At 35.8% G+C, this 17,011-nt stretch overlaps 2 protein-coding genes across 3 annotated transcripts; one reads left to right on the plus strand and one right to left on the minus strand.

The window, feature by feature from the left end:
* LOC127154281 (sodium-dependent lysophosphatidylcholine symporter 1-like) lies at positions 1–10,505 on the plus strand. 2 transcript variants are annotated; one of them, XM_051095710.1, is made up of 14 exons: positions 1–142; positions 437–556; positions 2,498–2,622; positions 2,816–2,948; positions 3,215–3,293; positions 4,119–4,291; positions 6,675–6,765; positions 6,971–7,092; positions 7,237–7,320; positions 7,600–7,683; positions 7,781–7,893; positions 9,630–9,773; positions 9,871–10,047; positions 10,241–10,505. In XM_051095710.1, exons 1-14 carry the CDS (start codon positions 59–61, stop codon positions 10,281–10,283), a joined length of 1,572 nt encoding a protein of 523 aa, XP_050951667.1. In that variant the 5' UTR covers positions 1–58; the 3' UTR covers positions 10,284–10,505. The 2 variants fall into 2 exon arrangements, with proteins under 2 accessions (XP_050951667.1, XP_050951668.1); XM_051095711.1 differs by lacking the exon at positions 10,241–10,505 and having other exon boundaries at positions 9,630–9,765; positions 9,871–10,041.
* Positions 10,506–12,160: 1,655 nt separating this feature from the next.
* Positions 12,161–15,903, minus strand: LOC127154285 (F-box only protein 44-like). Its single transcript, XM_051095713.1, has 6 exons — positions 15,485–15,903; positions 15,161–15,311; positions 14,931–15,045; positions 14,722–14,817; positions 14,082–14,217; positions 12,161–13,998 (listed from the first exon to the last, which is right to left on the minus strand). Exons 1-6 carry the CDS (start codon positions 15,500–15,502, stop codon positions 13,849–13,851), a joined length of 666 nt encoding a protein of 221 aa, XP_050951670.1. The 5' UTR covers positions 15,503–15,903; the 3' UTR covers positions 12,161–13,848.
* Positions 15,904–17,011: the final 1,108 nt, after the last annotated feature.

Consider the following 17,011-nt stretch of genomic DNA (forward strand, 5'->3'; position numbering starts at 1 on the left):
CAAGCATAAGAAAAGCCTGAAAAACTAACGGGCAACTCTTTCCCGCTATACCTGAACGATGGACGACAATAGTGGGAATATACTGGACAACAGTACAGATGACAACATAGCCTGCGCGACAGAAAATGACGACACTCAGTCGGTATGATATAATATTTTTATTCTTTTTAAACATCAGAGGGTTTCTTTTTTGATGGTGTAAATAACAATCACTTACAGCGCTTTAAAACTCTCTAAAAACAGTCGAACAACAAGACTATGCTCGTTTTGCTGGTGATTTAGGCTATCAAAAATGTATTTATGTTTTTATTATTTTTATTATTTTTACATAAAGATATTAAAATTCAGCATTTTTCGTGTTAACATTGAAATATAACACTATTAACGAAATCATTCACATGATGTGACACCAATGCAACATCTTGACCCCCTGCAGAAAACTCCAGGCATCCCTTTATCCAGAAAACTGTGCTATGCCATTGGAGGAATGCCTTATCAAATGACTGGAAACGCCAAAGGCTTTTTCATGCAGATCTTTTTATTGGATGTTGTTAAGGTATGTATAAATGAACAAAAAATGTGGGTATTAGCAGATGTCATTAACAAATACCATATAGTATACCATTAGTTGTCTGTACAGATTTAGTTTTGGTGGCCTGTCACAAAGACCTTTGTGACCCTGGACCACAAAACCAGTCATAAGGGTCAATTTTTTGAAACTGAGATTTATACATCATCTGTACATCAATTCAGAATGTTGAGAAAATCGCCTTTAAAGTTGTCCAAATGTTGTCCAGTTCTTAGCAATCAGTGTTGGGGAAAGTTACTTTTAAAAGTAATGCATTACAATATTGAGTTACTCCCTAAAAAAAGTAACTAACTACGTTACTTAGTTACTTTTTATGGAAAGGAATGCGTTACTTTTTAAATTTTGGGAAGGGCTTGCTTGTTTGCTTTTAATATAAAAAAGTCCTGTTTTTGGCAAATGTAAAAGTCTTTTCACACCAAAAGCCTCAGGCGCTGAGAAAAGTAAATTCACATCTGTACAGCAGACCACAGAAGAAAAAAAAGTCAACTCTTCAACAATAAAAAAAGGAAAACAAATGTTAGATTATCTTGAGTCATTTTTGTTTATTAGTATGGTTGAATTGGATCATTGAAGGTCGGCAAGGTTAATAAAACGGGATTAAATGCATAAAGGATTGAGTTGAATTTCACTGTTTTTATTCATTTTGAGGAATACTGGATCAGTTTTTTGTGAGTGAGATGAATTAATGCATGTTCACATTTATTCTAGAGCTAACATCTTACTTTCCGATTTCTCTCAACATGGGGACAGGAGAGCTTTTAATCAATAAATCGGGGGAAAAGTAACTGGCGTTTCTTATTTGAAAAAAGTAACTCAGATATTTTCTTGTCAATTAAAAAGTAATGCATTTACTTTACTAGTTACTTGGAAAAAGTTATAATATTATGTAACTCGCGTTACTTGTAATGCATTACCCCCCCAACACTGTTAGCAATGCATATTACTAATCAAAAATTAAGTTTTGGTATATTTACAGAAGGAAATTTACAAAATATCTTCATGGAACATAATCTTTACTTAATATCCTAGTGATTTTTGGCATAAAAGAAAAATCGATAAATTTGACCCATGTATTATTGGCTATTGCTACAAAACCCATCCTACTTACCACAGGTTTTGTGGTACAGGATCACATCTGGTAAAACATGAATACACAGAATATGTTAATCTGTAGGAGTGAAGAGACTTTGTAATATACTTTGACTTTAATTTTGTGAAAATCAGTCTTTAATGCAACAATATCAATGTTATTTGTTTAATAATAATAATAATAAAAAATATATGTTGCTTACATAATTTTAATGATTTGTTGGCTGTTCAATTGTGTAAATGTGCCACATGATATTTTGTGATTAAGATGAATATAATCTGATCTGCTGTATCACTTAATTGAGCTTCACTTTCCATTAAAATGTAAAAAAAGATAGTTAATAAAAAACAACTGATGTTTTTCCTTGTCCTATTTGCTTCAAATGATTTCAAATGTCCTTCTGATGATGGTGTATCCCTAGAAGTTAAAGATCTAGGATGGTGAATGAAAAGTTTTGTAGGACGTGTGAGAGATAATCACTGTGCAATCTGCGACAACTGAGTATTTATAAAATGCATGACGTTCCATCCTCAACACTTCCTCACTTTGCATATCATGTTGCATGCCACGTTCAGCACTATTTTACTAAACTGTTAGCATAGGAAGCATGTGAAAGTATGTTAAAGGTAATGTGACAGATTGTGTGAAAGTTAATATATTACAGTATTGACTTCAACAGCTTGGTAGAACATTGTTTAATGTGTAACTGCATCTTATACTACAAAAGAAATTCTGTTACAAAAATGGTGCACAGTAAATATTAAAAGAGACTACCTTTTAATATTACTTCTGCTACCTATATGTTTGTTATACTGTAGATGAGCGCTTTCTCTGCATCCATTATTCTTTTTCTCGGTCGAGCCTGGGATGCCATTTCGGATCCTCTGATTGGATATGCCGTGAGCAAGAGTGGCCGGACCAGATTTGGAAAACTTATTCCTTGGTGAGTGTACTGGTTATGTCAGACTGGGTGTGAAGCACTTCCTAAAATCTCATTTAGATAATTCACAGCTAGACCTCATGCTGCTTACATTTGTTGTGAGCGTATAAATGGTAACAGACAGTGTACTCATTCAAAGTCAGTCTTTAAGATGCCGAATGTTGTGCCACTCTGCTCATCCACGCTCTTTATGCAGGATTGTGTTCACAATGCCGCTTGGGGTCCTATCATACGTTATGCTCTGGTATACCCCACAGGACACCATGTCCCCTTCCTTCAGTTTCGGCTGGTACTTCGTATGGTGCTGTCTGTTTGACACTTTCATGAGCGTAAGCCCACTATTATCTGCCTAGAATTTTCTGTTGTTTTTGAAGATGTTCAGCTGTTAAGGACAGTTCCTGCATAGTGGGGAGACTAAATTTAAATTTGTTTTGAATTGCAAACAAATATACAGTGTCACTAAAGTTCCCATGTATCATGGTGAGTAAATATAGTACTCACCACCGCAGTTTCCAAACAGCTGTATTTGCTTATATTGTGTTATATGATTCATAACTGGCTCCAAAACATTTTATTCTCTCTCTGTCTCGTTCAGTGCTACCATGTGCCATATTCTTCTCTTAACATGTTCCTGGGGGGGAATGAGAAGGATCGAGACTCAGCCACTGGTTACAGTAAGAAAATATTAATGCAAAGTCAACTATCTTAAATCTCCAGTTATACTGGATGTGAGAGTTTGATAACACAGCTTATAGAAACACATATTAGTTCCAACAGAGATAACTGACTGAAAAATCAGAAAATATTTAGTCATTGTCGTGTGACTCTCTAGTGTACAACATCAACAAATATATCAGCCAGTATCTGCCAAACGAATAAATGAATCATGTGAAGCTGACAGGCGTCCTAAGAAGAGTTAAAAATGGGTCAGAAAACTTTGAACTTTGAAACTTTACTTCATTGATTAAAGCCCTGACAATCATTACTGCTACAGTCAGATCCTCTACAATCTTTTTCTATCAAGCACAGATCTGGAAATCTTTAAAGATTCTAATTCAAATATTTAGCAAATATTTAGCAAATATCTAAGTAACGCCATTCATCCGTGCCATACATGACTGAATTTATGAAATACTTTTCTTGCTCCTGAATTTGAATTTAATTTGAATAGTGATAGCAAATGGAAGAATTTCTATTTAAATTTTCATAAGGAAGTTGAATTAAAATGAACTGGACTTTAAAGAAGTTTAAAAAAAAATAAAAACTATGAACGTTTGTTTGTCAAAGTCTTTTGAAGGTTTATATACCTTACAGACAGAGAAGAACAGCTAGTTAGATCATACTTCCTCTCATCATCCTTTTTTTATTATTATTTGTAAGCAGGATACAGTGGAAATAAAGAGCTAAAACTTGGATTTATAAGATATTGCCTTAACTGAAATCTATTTCCTGTATAAAAAGGAAAAAAATGCAAGAACTTTGTTCCTCTCACATTACAGGAATGGGCATGGAAATGTTCGCTACACTGGCAGGAGCTGCCATTCAGGGTCAGATCGTGGGGGTGCATCATGCCAAGAAGACACACGTCTGCAGTTTACAGAACAACACGGAAGGGCCTTCTGGGAACCACACCGACTCCCTGGATGACATATCTGACACTCTACAAAATACAGTGAGGCACAAAGAACATCCTATTAGCATTGTGTCAAGCACATATGGATAATGGAATTTGTTATTGGTTATTGCTTGTGAAATGGCAATACATATTGACTGTAAACTAATCAGGCAGGGTTAGGTTTAGTTGTATTTGGCTGAGGAGTGTTTTGGGTGGCTCACCAGTGTATTAGATAGGCTGTCCTTGACTAAAGATTTTTCTGGTTGACTAGTAGTTATTTATTTTAAGCATTAGTCGACTATTTGTTGCATGTTTATTAATAAACATAAATCATAATAATGAGCTTTTAATTGCCTACATAGCCTAATAAGCACCTAAAAAGCCTGCCACAGTGCACCGGCAGAAATAATAATGAGCACGCTACTGTTCAGCTTCCACATTCCACACAGACAATTCAATAGCGCAAATTAACTTTAGTTTAAGCTGCCATGTGAAGTTGCTACTACTTACATATTTCAGATGAAATGCCATATTTGAAGTCGATGAATGATAGGTGAGCGTTTGGATGTCTTGCCTGATGTACTATATTACCACATAGACCAGCCGTTAAAAGCACAATATGTACATTTTCACTGCTAGAGGGCGCATATTCAAAACAAATAAAGAACCAAAGGCATAGTTTGATTATGGTGTGATTGAGTGTGGAATCATGGGAGTTCTTGTCTTCATCCCCACAGCCGATGCAATCCGTTGGGACTCGGGCAGAAATCATGTTCATTGACGAGCTAATGTATTAAAGACTTATTAAGGTCACTGTAGTATGAAGCATGGTGGGGCTGAAAATCGTGGAAGCGAAATGAGGACGCTGGAGCGATTGATAATGAAGGACGAGCGCGATACATGACTCAAAAGCAGCTGAGCTCTTATTATGCCACAGTCGAGCGCATCCAATTCTTCTGGTCATGCGTATGTAGGAAAAAGAAGCGCTGTTTTATCATACTAGATTTGAGTGTGTTGAAAGTTCTGTTGTAATGCTACTCTGTGCGTGCATCACCTGTCTGATAAAATATTAAAGTGTCTTGGGGTTTCCGTGTTTTCTACAAAACAAAACTGAAAAATCAAGGATGAATAACATCATTGGCACGTGACACAATGACACTGCATTTCTCTGCATTCTTCGAAACATTTGGGAAAATGTACGTACACAAGACAGTAAAATATATAACACTGTTCTAGTGGTTTTTGAGTATTTTAATAAAAAAATCTTACATATTGTGCCTTTAACGATCTGTCTGTCACAGACTGCATGACTTCGGCACTTCCTGTGAATTTGTTTTTTTCTGTGACTAAGCGACTAATAAAATTTTGGACGACCAAGCCTTTCCTCATTGACTAATGGTTAGTCGACTATTAGAGGGCAGCCCTATTATTACATTTCTCTAAGACATAAAATAAGTAAGCTCTTTTGGAGAGCTGATAAGTTTCACTCACCAAATTAGGATCTTTGAGAAAGGATACAGTTGATTCAAAAACATGTGTCCACGGACATTGTCTGTTGATCTTCAACGTAAAAACTGTTCTTCAAAACTCTTTTGTTCACATCTTGTTGCAGTTGGTGAGATCTCTTCTTGTCAGTCTCTCCTGGCTGGCTCGCCAAATTGTTCGATTTAGCTGTATTTGGCTGAGCAGTGGTTTGGATAACTCTCCAATATATTAGATTTCTCTGATACATAAAATAAATAAGCTTGATCAGAGTTTTTGTGGGGAGAAGAATTTATCGGAGATAGCAGTGTAGCAGGTCTTTAGCGGCGATGTTAACTTGTCGGTCTTCAAGAGTCTTAACCCTTGTAAGAGTCCTAGTGAGACAGAACTTTATACCTGAAGACAAAAAGGGTTAAAAAACAATAAATACTGTTAGGACCTCCCGCTGGAGATCCTGCAATCTACAATAAGTTTCTGAGTAGTAGTTCACACATTACAGACCCCAGTTCCTGTCGATTGCATCTGAGGCAGTCACAATATAAATGCACCTGACTAAAGATGCTAAAGAACTGTTGTACCAGAGAATGCAGTGCCTTCAGATTTAAATATCATATATATCATACTTTAAATATGATAAATATCAGAAATAATATCTGTATGTCCAAACTCAGCAACCAGTTATCTTCTGTTATATCACCAGAAACAGACTCTGTAGACAAGAGAAGATATACAGTTTTCCCATTTCATAATAAGTTTTGATTGTTCAAAGTAGGCACATTGTGGAAACAGTGATATAGTTTTTCAGGGTTTTTTATTTGAAATACAATACTCTTGTATTTCAAGAGTCTTTACTTGCATTTTTGATCAGTTTAATACATCCTTGCTGAATAAAAGTATTAATCATTTTCTTACCCCAGACTTTTGAATGGTAGTGCTATTTGTCTTTTTATTTCTTCAGAGAAGAGCCTATTTGACTGGGGCATTGGTATTGGGAATGCTGTACTTCCTGTGCTGCCTCATCCTTTTTTGTGGAGTGAAAGAGCAGTTGGGTAGGTCCAAATGAATTAATGTGTTTAAAATACTAGATAAGTCTCTGATGTTGTGTTTACCATATGTTCTTTCAGCCTTTGTCTAAGAGTACACAACAATTTTGAAACACATATGTAGCTATAGCTATAATTCCTTTGGCCAAATGACCAGACACTGACTTCTAAACTAATATAATGATTTGCATGTGTCTACTTCTCACTTCAGCTCCTCTGAGTAAACTGGACCGAATAAACGTCCCCTATCTAACTGGTATAAAGATGATGATGGGACACACTCCATATGTGCGGCTTGTATTGGGCTTTCTTTTTGCTTCACTAGCCTTCCAGGTCAGAAGTTTTTCGGTTTAAATCATAAATTAATTTTAAAGTGCTGTTACATGTTATGGTTTTGATAGCCATATGGTTATAGAGACTACAAATGGATTTTATTAAGTATGACAGAAGTTGTGCTGATAAAAATATTTGTTTCAGATGGCTCAGGGAAATTTTGCACTCTTCAGCACTCACGCAGCAAATATGGGAGCATATTTCCAGCATATTGTTCTCTTACTATTGGTGAGGGATATATTATTTCAAAGTATTATTTTTATTATATAAAAGTATTATTATTAGTAGGTTATTTTATGAAATTCTAGAATGGGCTATTTTACATGATCTGTTTTTCATATTAAATACAATTTTACTTGACCTTCACAATATACAATATATATTCACATACTACACAATATTAAATGTTTTTGAATTGTCTTATGTTTACCTTACAAATTACTTCTAAAATTATACAATAGTCAGGTTCAACAATTAATAATTTGAATTCTTTCTGCTCTTGTACAGACTGTAGCCACAATATCCATCCCAGTGTGGCAGACAGTGTTAGTCGCAATAGGCAAGAAGACCACCATATTCATCGGCCTATCAGTGAGCACCACTCTTTGTTGTTGGTTGTTTAATTTTTTTTAAATCTTTTTTATATTTAATTCGACTTTTTCATTAATCTCTATCTTCTTCTCTGCAGATTTACATCCCAGCTCTAATTGTGATATCCGTAGTGAAAAGTAATTTACCCGCCTTCATTGTTATGTCAGTGTTAGCTGGCACAAGTCTGGCAACCCTCTTTCTGCTCCCTTGGTAATGTAACCCTTATGAAATATCTCCTCTTTATTGTTAAAGTTCTTACTACACCAACAAATACTCCACACAATTATCTTCATAAATGTTATCATTATCATATGGATATACAGTTGAGGTCAAATTTTACATCCCCCTTTCAGAATCATTAAAAATTATTTTACCAAAACAAGAGAGATCATACAAAATGCATGTTGTTGTTTATTTAGTACTGACCTGAATAAGATATTTCACATAAAAGATGCTCACATATAGTCCACAAGAGGAAATATATATTTGAATTTATAAAAATGACTCGGTTCAAAAGTTTACATACACTTGATTCTTAATACTGTGTTATTACCTAAATGATCCACAGCTGTGTTTTTTTGTTTAGTTCATGAGTCCCTTGTTTGTCCTGAACAGTTAAACTGCCTGCTGTTGATCAGAAAAATCCTTCAGGTCCTACAAATTATTTGGTTTTCCTGCATTTTTGGTATCTGAACCCTTTCCAACAATGACTATGATTTTGAGATCCATCTTTTCACACTGAGGACAACTGAGGGACTCATATGCAACTATTACAGAAGGTTCAATCACTCACTGATGCTTGAGAAGGAATAACCATGCATTAAAAACTTTTTGAATTTGAAGATCAGGGTAAATTTAACTTATTTTGTCTATGTAACTACTTGTAACTATCTTCTGCAGCCTCTGAAGCGCAGTACCAAATGAAAAAAATATGATATTTTGGCAAAATAAGAAAAATGTACACATCTCCATTCTGTTCAAAAGTTTTCACCCCCTGGCTCTTAGTGCATGTTTTTTTGTCCGTACTGTGAAAAGATGGATCTTAAAATCATTCATTGTTGGAAAGGATTCAAATACACAAAAAACCTGGAAAACCAAAGAATTTGTGGGACCTGAAGGATTTTTCTGAAGAACAGCAGGCAGTTTAACTGTTCAGGACAAACAAGGGACTCATGAACAACTATCACTAAACAAAAAAACACAGCTGTGGATCATTCAGGTAACAACACAGTATTAGGAATCAAGGGGATGTAAACTTTTGAACCGGGTGATTTTTATAAGTTCAACTATTATTTTCTCTTGTGGACTATATGTAAACATCTTTTATGTGAAATATCTTATTCAGGTCAGTACTAAATAACATAACATGCATTTTGTATGATCCCTCTTATTTTGGTAAAATAATTAACATTTTTAATGATTCTGAAAGGGGGATGTAAACTTTTGACCTCAACTGTATATTATGGCCATATTAACTTCTGTCATTTTAAATGTTGTCATGAAACTCTACATCACACAGGCTATTGGGTCCTTACCACAAACTGATGATATTCACAGCGTTAAACTACTTGGCACAATCTGATTGGTTTACGTTGCATACACAGCTAATGAGCTTACAGCTTTACATTTAAATGGCTGGTTAGCATTCAATAGAGCATTTCACAGTTACTCTGAAACCGTCCACCTCCCCAGTTCCACCTGCACAGAACTGCTACGGGTTATTATATATGCTACTTGTGCATCAGCAGTATGTCTTAAATATTCACAGCACCATATCAGCGTGTGTATTGGCAGTAGCAAGTTGCAACCAACAGCAGCAGCAATTTTGCAACGTAACAAATCTATTCAAATACATTAACACTGTCATATCCATTACCATGCTAAAATCTTTTGAATGTTGTCATGATAGAACTGTATATAACCTGTAGGTTGTTTATATATTTTAGGTCAATGTTGCCAGATGTAGTGGATGATTTTAAAGTCAAGAACCCATCATGTCATGATCTAGAACCATTGTTCTACTCCTGCTATGTTTTCTTCAACAAATTTGGAGGGGGCATGTCTGTTGGAATCTCAACCTTGGTACTACAGTAAGAGCTTCCTTCAATCGCATTTTGAGTCCCCCAAAACCTAACGTTTCTGACTGATTTTACAGTGTTTCATTTAATGCTATTCTTGACTCCTCAGCTTTGTAGGATACAAGCCTGGTGCTTGTAAACACAATCCAGAGGTCATAACCTCACTGCGGGTGCTCTTCGCTCCTGTACCCATCTGCCTGCTACTCATCAGTTTGATGATTTTTTGCTTCTATCCCATCAATGAAGAGCGACGGAGGAAAATCCAAGAGGCATTAAGGAAAGCAGGGTATGGGTTTCTGTTAGTATTACCTTGAGGGATTTATTTTTTGCGAGAATAACTGGCTGAGTTGAGCAATCACTTTCACACTCACTTTAGGCCTTCACAGTTTGGGTGTAATATGTTAAAATCTGTGTCTTCATGTTCTCACACTGTGTTCCAGTTTTGCAATAACTGTATTAATTGTGCCTGTTTTACACAGGACAGAGACCAGCATGAAAGAAGAAGACGAACTGAGCCTATGAAGTAATCATTCACTACGTCACATAAGGATTTCACTACTTTTGTAACATTCACATGTTCTGGAACTGTTAATAATGAACATGCTTTGTTTTCGTTGTGCATGAGGAATTTTTCTCCCAAAACCATTTAGGAATTTCACTAATCTCAAACCCCTAAGGTAAATAAAGAAGATATTCAAAACATGCGGTTATGTGGGGCACCAAGCCCAGAACTGAGAAACATTAGCGGTCTTGAAGTTGCAGTGTGTCATTTCTGCACCATGTCTAGACAGACAGTCCTGCCTCAAGCCTGCATCACTAGTTGCAGCAATGCTGCTGTGTGTAAAGAGGTTACACTGTTCAGGGAAATTAACCAATGGATGCTTTAATGATAACTGTCTCTGCATCAGCACTTCTTCCCAGAAGTGGTAATAATGATTATATAAGTGTGTTTTTAGCTGGTCCAAGCTGGTCATCAACTACCATTGTTCCAAAAACCAACCTGACTACTTTAGGCTGGAATTACCACCTGGTAGCTGGTTTACTGCTGCTCTGTCATCTTGGACCAACAAGCTTCCATGCTTCAAAACACATCGACCAACTTCAAATGGATTTTTTCCAACAGGATCACAATCCATTTCTTAATTACCTAATGTCTGGGCCAGAACCAAGAACTAAGTAACTACATCTGATCTGGTTCCAAAATTCTCCAAAGCAATACAAATTCTTATTTTTTGATACATTTCACTTTTATGAGATGCTTTGTTCATCTGGACCTATGCGTGGAAACATTAAAGTTACATCTCAGGGGAGTGTCTGGATGGTGTTAAACATTATTAACATTATACATATTTGTTAAATATCTTGAGAACATACTGAATTGTTTAGCGTGCCAGTATTTCCACCGTAGTTAAACCATGACAGTATACCTACAGGTGCAGTAGGCATGTGGAACAAGCCTTAAAGGAATTTAACTCTGCAAGAAATAATGAACAGTGTTGGGAAGGTTACTTTGGAAATGTAATAGGTTACAGATTACAAGTTACTTGATTTAAATGTAATAAGTAGTGTAACTTTTCAATTACTTTATAAAAGTAATGTAACTTTTGTAATGTAAAGTAATGTACTTTTAATTACTTTTTGATTACTTTTCTAAATGTCTATTTTCAACTGTTAATCATTTTGAAACATTTAAACCAGGCAGAGTTCAAAGTAGTAGTACTACTTTGTTAGTTATCTTATAATTACAGTGTAATTATAATATATAATTATAATCTATTACAGTGTACAAAAAAAAAAAAAAAAGGCAGCAGATGCATTTGTATGAAACAATAGAGCGAGTCCACGATACCAGGATGACAGAATTAAGAAATTGTCTACATAATATTGAATTAAGTTTTAATATTTTATTAGCTAACTAAACACAAAGCTTCCGCCAAGAAAAATTATCAAGCATATAGCACTGAGTTATTAGCTTCTACCAGTTGTAACATACCTTGGAATGTCATGACTGACCAATCAGAATCAAGCATTGCACAGAACCGTGTAATAATTTAATTTAAAGCACAGCCACCACAAATTCAGACTTTTTTGTTTTTAACCTATTTTTTTTGGGGGGGGGGTTATGCCTTTTATTGTGATAGGACAGTAGAGAGATGACAGGAAAGAGCTGGGAGGAGAGAGGGTAGCAGGATCGGCAAAGGACCTCGAGACGGGAATCGAACTCGAGTCACCGTGAGTGCAGTTGCGCTATATGTCATAACAAGATCATAACATAACATCATAACAAAAAAAAGTTTAATAGCTATGATACTGGGTTTGAAATCTAATGTTTGCATAGTTATGACAGAAAACACAGGCATCTAACAATGCCTTGGAAAAAACAATCTTAAAAAATAAAGTTTATGCATAAACACAAATAGGAAAAAAAACAGTTATCAAATAAGCATGTGTCCTATTCTGTGTCTCATTTTAGAGCAGTCAATGCAATTTATGAAAGAGAAGTCAATTAAATCTGTAAGTTGGGGTGGGTGTGTAAAAAAATTCAGATGAAATCCCCTTTGTAATCACTGGCATTTTTCAGAAGTAACTGTAATTTAATTACACATTTTTCTCAGTAACTGTAACCAATTACAATTACATTTATTTTGTAATTAAGTTACGTAATTCCGTTACATGTAACTAGTTACTCCCCAACACTGATAATGAATTATGCACTGTAAAAAAAATGAGCATGATTTTAACACTAAAACGCTACAGTAAAAACCTGTTAAATGGTTAACACTAATTTTCTGCACTAAAATTGGTGTGATAAGTTTACATACACCTTTATATACAGATTCTGCCAAATGTTAATTATTTTACCTAAATAAAAGTGATTATACAAAAATGCATGTTATTTTTTATTTAGTACTGAAAGGAAAAAGGTATTTCACATAACAGACATTTACATATAGCTCACATGAGAAAATAATAGTTGAATTTATAAAAAATGAATCTGTTCAAAAGTTTACATACAGCTGATTCTTAAAACTGTGTTGTTACCTGAATGATCCACAGCTGTGTTTTTGTTTTGTTTTGTTTAGTGATAGTTGTTCATGCGTCTCTTGTTTGTCCTGAACAGTTAAACTGGCCACTATTCTGTATTAAGAATCAAATGTATGAAAAACGGGGTCTTTTAAATGGGGTCATTTTTATAAATTCAACTACTATTTTCTCTTGCGGACTATATGTAAACATCTTTTATGTGAAATGTCTTATTCAGGTCAGTACTAAATAAAAAATAACACGCATTTTGTATGATCCCTCTTATTTTGGTAAAATAATTAAATGGATAGTTCACCCAAAAATGAAAATTTGATGTTTATATGTTTACCCCCCAGGGCATCCAAGATTTAGGTGACTTTGTTTCTTCAGTAGAACACAAACAAAGATTTTTAACTCAAACTGTTGCAGTCTGTCAGTCATATAATGGCAGTTAATGGGATCCACAGCTTTGAGAGTCAAAAAAAAACACAGACAAAACCAAATTAAACCCTGCGGCTCGTGACGATACATTGAGGTGTTAAGATCGGTCTGTGCAAGAAACTTAACAGTATTTATATCATTTTTAAACTCTGATCCACCGCAATGTCTAACTGTCCTGAGCGTGTTCACAACAGACGCGTCAGTGAAAAATCTTTGTTCGTGTTCTACTGAAGAAACAAAGTCACCAACATCTTGGATGCCCTGGGGGTAAGCAGATAAACATCAAATTTTCATTTTTAGGTGAACTATCACTTTAACATTTTGCAGATTCATTTTGCAGTGTGTGTAAACTTTTGACCTCAACTGTATACCACAAGGAACAGCTTGTGTTGGGTTTAAAAATACTGTTTCACAATACCATCCTATAAAATGACTAATGGTCATTGATTACTAACGAATGAATGAAGAATAAATTATGATAAAAGAAGGTAAAACACTACACAAATATATGGTTTAAAGCAACGCACACAGGTTACAAAAAGAATCCTTATCCTTCGAGCACGTAGAGAAAACTGTTGATTTGTCATTATTGCATTAAAATAATTCATGAATTGATAAGCAGTTAATCTCTCTCTTCAGCTGGCCAGATCTCCACACTACTGTTAGTGACCCGTATTCCATACCAGCCCGCCCAAAACTGTCTATCCTTCCCTCCATGAGTGAAACGGATAAACCGAACCCCAGGTCCATAATCCTTAAAGACATGTGTCATCTGAAATAAAGCAGAACAAACACAGGGACAGTTAAATATTTACTATTATTTTGATTACAGGCTGTCAGTATTATTCTACTCACTTGACACCACGGTTCATCGTTTCCATATGAAAATATAGCTTTCTCAGGCTGAAAGATAGTGATGGGGTTTCTCCTCCAATCAAGCAACTCTACACAGATATGATACTCACTTCCACAATCAGTGCGTGCAGTATACCTGTGCCAATAAGAGAAGTCATATCAACCTATTTAAATTGTTGCTGCGTTCACGTCATGTAATTACTGTAATTTAAAAATGACAACATCATCTCGGAATTCTGTGTACGGCTAAAGTATTGACACAGTGTCTAAACTAATTTGTGACAGTCAGGTGGCACAGCAGTCACATGGTACAAATCGTAGCTCTCAGAAAATTATAATTATAATTATGTTTTACAAGTTGTTATCTCGTAATTACTGAGAACATGATTTGTACCTAACGCTGGTTAGGCCACTGTGTTATTAATGACAAATTCAATTTCTGTCTTGTGCCTAATATATGCAGAATCATCCAATAAAATGACAATAATCCATCATAGCTTAAATATGAATATATAACATAATTAGAGTGAGCATAAGGCACATGTGACCCAGACGGACGGGCCATAAAAAATTATTTAAAAAATGAAATTCACAACCTAAGATACTACAGCATGAAATGAGAGTTTGAGCAAACACTCACCAGTCTGATATTTTGATATGAGGTTGCATTTGATCCATGAAAGCGTCAGTGTAGCCTTCTTTCTTCAAATCAATCAGCTGTTGCTTCAGACATAACCTGACACAAAGTTTACAGGTGATTCATGTGTGGATTGGCCTGATGGTTAATTTATGTTCATGCTGTATGAACTGAAATGAAAAGGGGCGCAAAACTTTCTTGAAGAAACATACATATAAGATGTCACAAAACATTTTGTGACCTTGCTGTCCGGAAACGGGTATCTATTTCCACTTATCTCCCAGCAGTCACCTCCATTCTGTATAATATTCCAGTCTTGAAATTCATCTAACAAGAGAGACATTGGCCGATGCATAAATGCACTTTTTTCTAGTGACACTTATCTAAACAGTGTGTACTCATTGTCTTATCATGATTGTGTAATCTGAATTATGTGGTTCACCATCAGCTCTGGGATTCTTGAGCAAATTACGACGATTCTTAGCTAAGGAGTAAAACAGGCGCCAGTCATCTGGTGGTCTGGAAGCATCATGTAGCTCAAATCCCTCTCTCTGGCAGCGCTCTCTCCAGTGTGAAGCATTGTCCTCCAGCTCCTTCCATTTACGACAAACAGAGGAAGAAATATGAAAGGACTGATACAGATGTAAACCCCTCAAGAAAGTTTAGAATAACGTCCTGATTCAAACGAGTACAGTCTGTTATCCATAAAGAAAGGTGTGGTTTGGAACGACGTGTATGAATATGTGGACTGTATTAGCACACTTACCATCTTCTGTTTTAACATTCAGTTTCGCTTTCAGACTTTTCATCTAGTGTGGATGTTTAGCGTTCCCGTTACGCAAACAGCGTACAGCGCACGCGCGTGTGCTCGTTCCACTGTTTCCGCTTTTCTTTTTATCATCTTAATATTTACTGTATATTCAGGTATTGATCACAGGATCGATTTGAAGGTTTGGAATGCTGTGACGACTGTGCTGTATATGTTCGAAATATGAATTCATGTAGCTAGAGGAACATCTGAACGCAGACCTGAGCACTAACAGGAAGAAATATAAAAAGACTGATACAGATGTAAATCCCTCAAGAAAGTTTAGAATAACGTCCTGATTTAAACGAATACAGTCTGTTATCTGTCAAGAATGTGGACAGTACTAATGTAGTGCCGAGTCTAATTATTTTGTACTTGAAAGCGCACTTACCATCTTCTGCTTTAACGGTCAGTTTCGCTTTCAGACTTATCATGTAGTGTGGATGGTGTGTCGAAGACTGTTACGTCTATGTTTTCCCTTGGTTTGGTGTTCCCGCTACGCAAACAGCGTACAGAGCACGCGCGTGTGCTCGTTCCACTGTTTCCGCTTTTCTTTTTATCATCTTAATATTAACTGTATATTTACGTATTGATCACAGGATCGATTTGAAGGTTTGGAATGCTGTGACGACTATTCCAAATATGAATTCAAATATACAACGTAATTCTCTAAAAAGTATACATGTGCTGGTCATATAATTAGAATATCTTCCAAAAGTTGATTTATTTCACTAATTCCATTCAAGAAGTAAAACTTGTATAATGTATGCATTCATTCCACACAGACTGATATATTTCAAGTGTTTATTTCTTTTAATTTTGATGGTTATAACTGATAACTAATAAAAAACCCAAATTCAGTATCTCAGAAAATTAGAATATTGTGAAATGGTTCAGTGTTGAAGACACCTGGTGCCACACTCTAATCAGCTAATTAGCTCAAAACACCTGTAAAGGCCTTTAAATGGTCTCTCAGTGTAGTTCTGTAGGCTACACAATCATGGGGAAGACTGCTGATTTGACAGTTGTCCAAAAGGCGACCACTGACACCTTGCACAAGGAGGGCAAGAAACGTCATTGCAAAAGGGGGGAAGGTCATTGCAAAAGAGGCTGGCTGTTCACAGAGCTCTGTGTTCAAGCACATTAATAGAGAGGTGAAGGGAAGGAAAAGATGTGGTAGAAAAAAGTGTACAAGCAATAGGGATAACCGCACCCTGGAGAGAATTGTGAAACAAAACCCATTCAAAAATGTGGGGGAGATTCACAAAGAGTGGACTGCAGCTGGAGTCAAGAACCACTGCGCACAGACGTATGCAAGACATGGGTTTCAGCTGTCGCATTCCTTGTGTCACTCTTGAACAACAGACAGCGTCAGAAGCGTCTCGCCTGGGCTAAAGACAAAAAGGACTGGACTGCTGCTGAGTGGTCCAAAGTTATGTTCTCTGATGAAAGTAAATTTTGCATTTCCTTCGGAAATCAGGGTCC

This window comes from Labeo rohita, chromosome 23 (assembly GCF_022985175.1).
Source record: "Labeo rohita strain BAU-BD-2019 chromosome 23, IGBB_LRoh.1.0, whole genome shotgun sequence".
Lineage (NCBI taxonomy): Eukaryota > Metazoa > Chordata > Actinopteri > Cypriniformes > Cyprinidae > Labeo > Labeo rohita.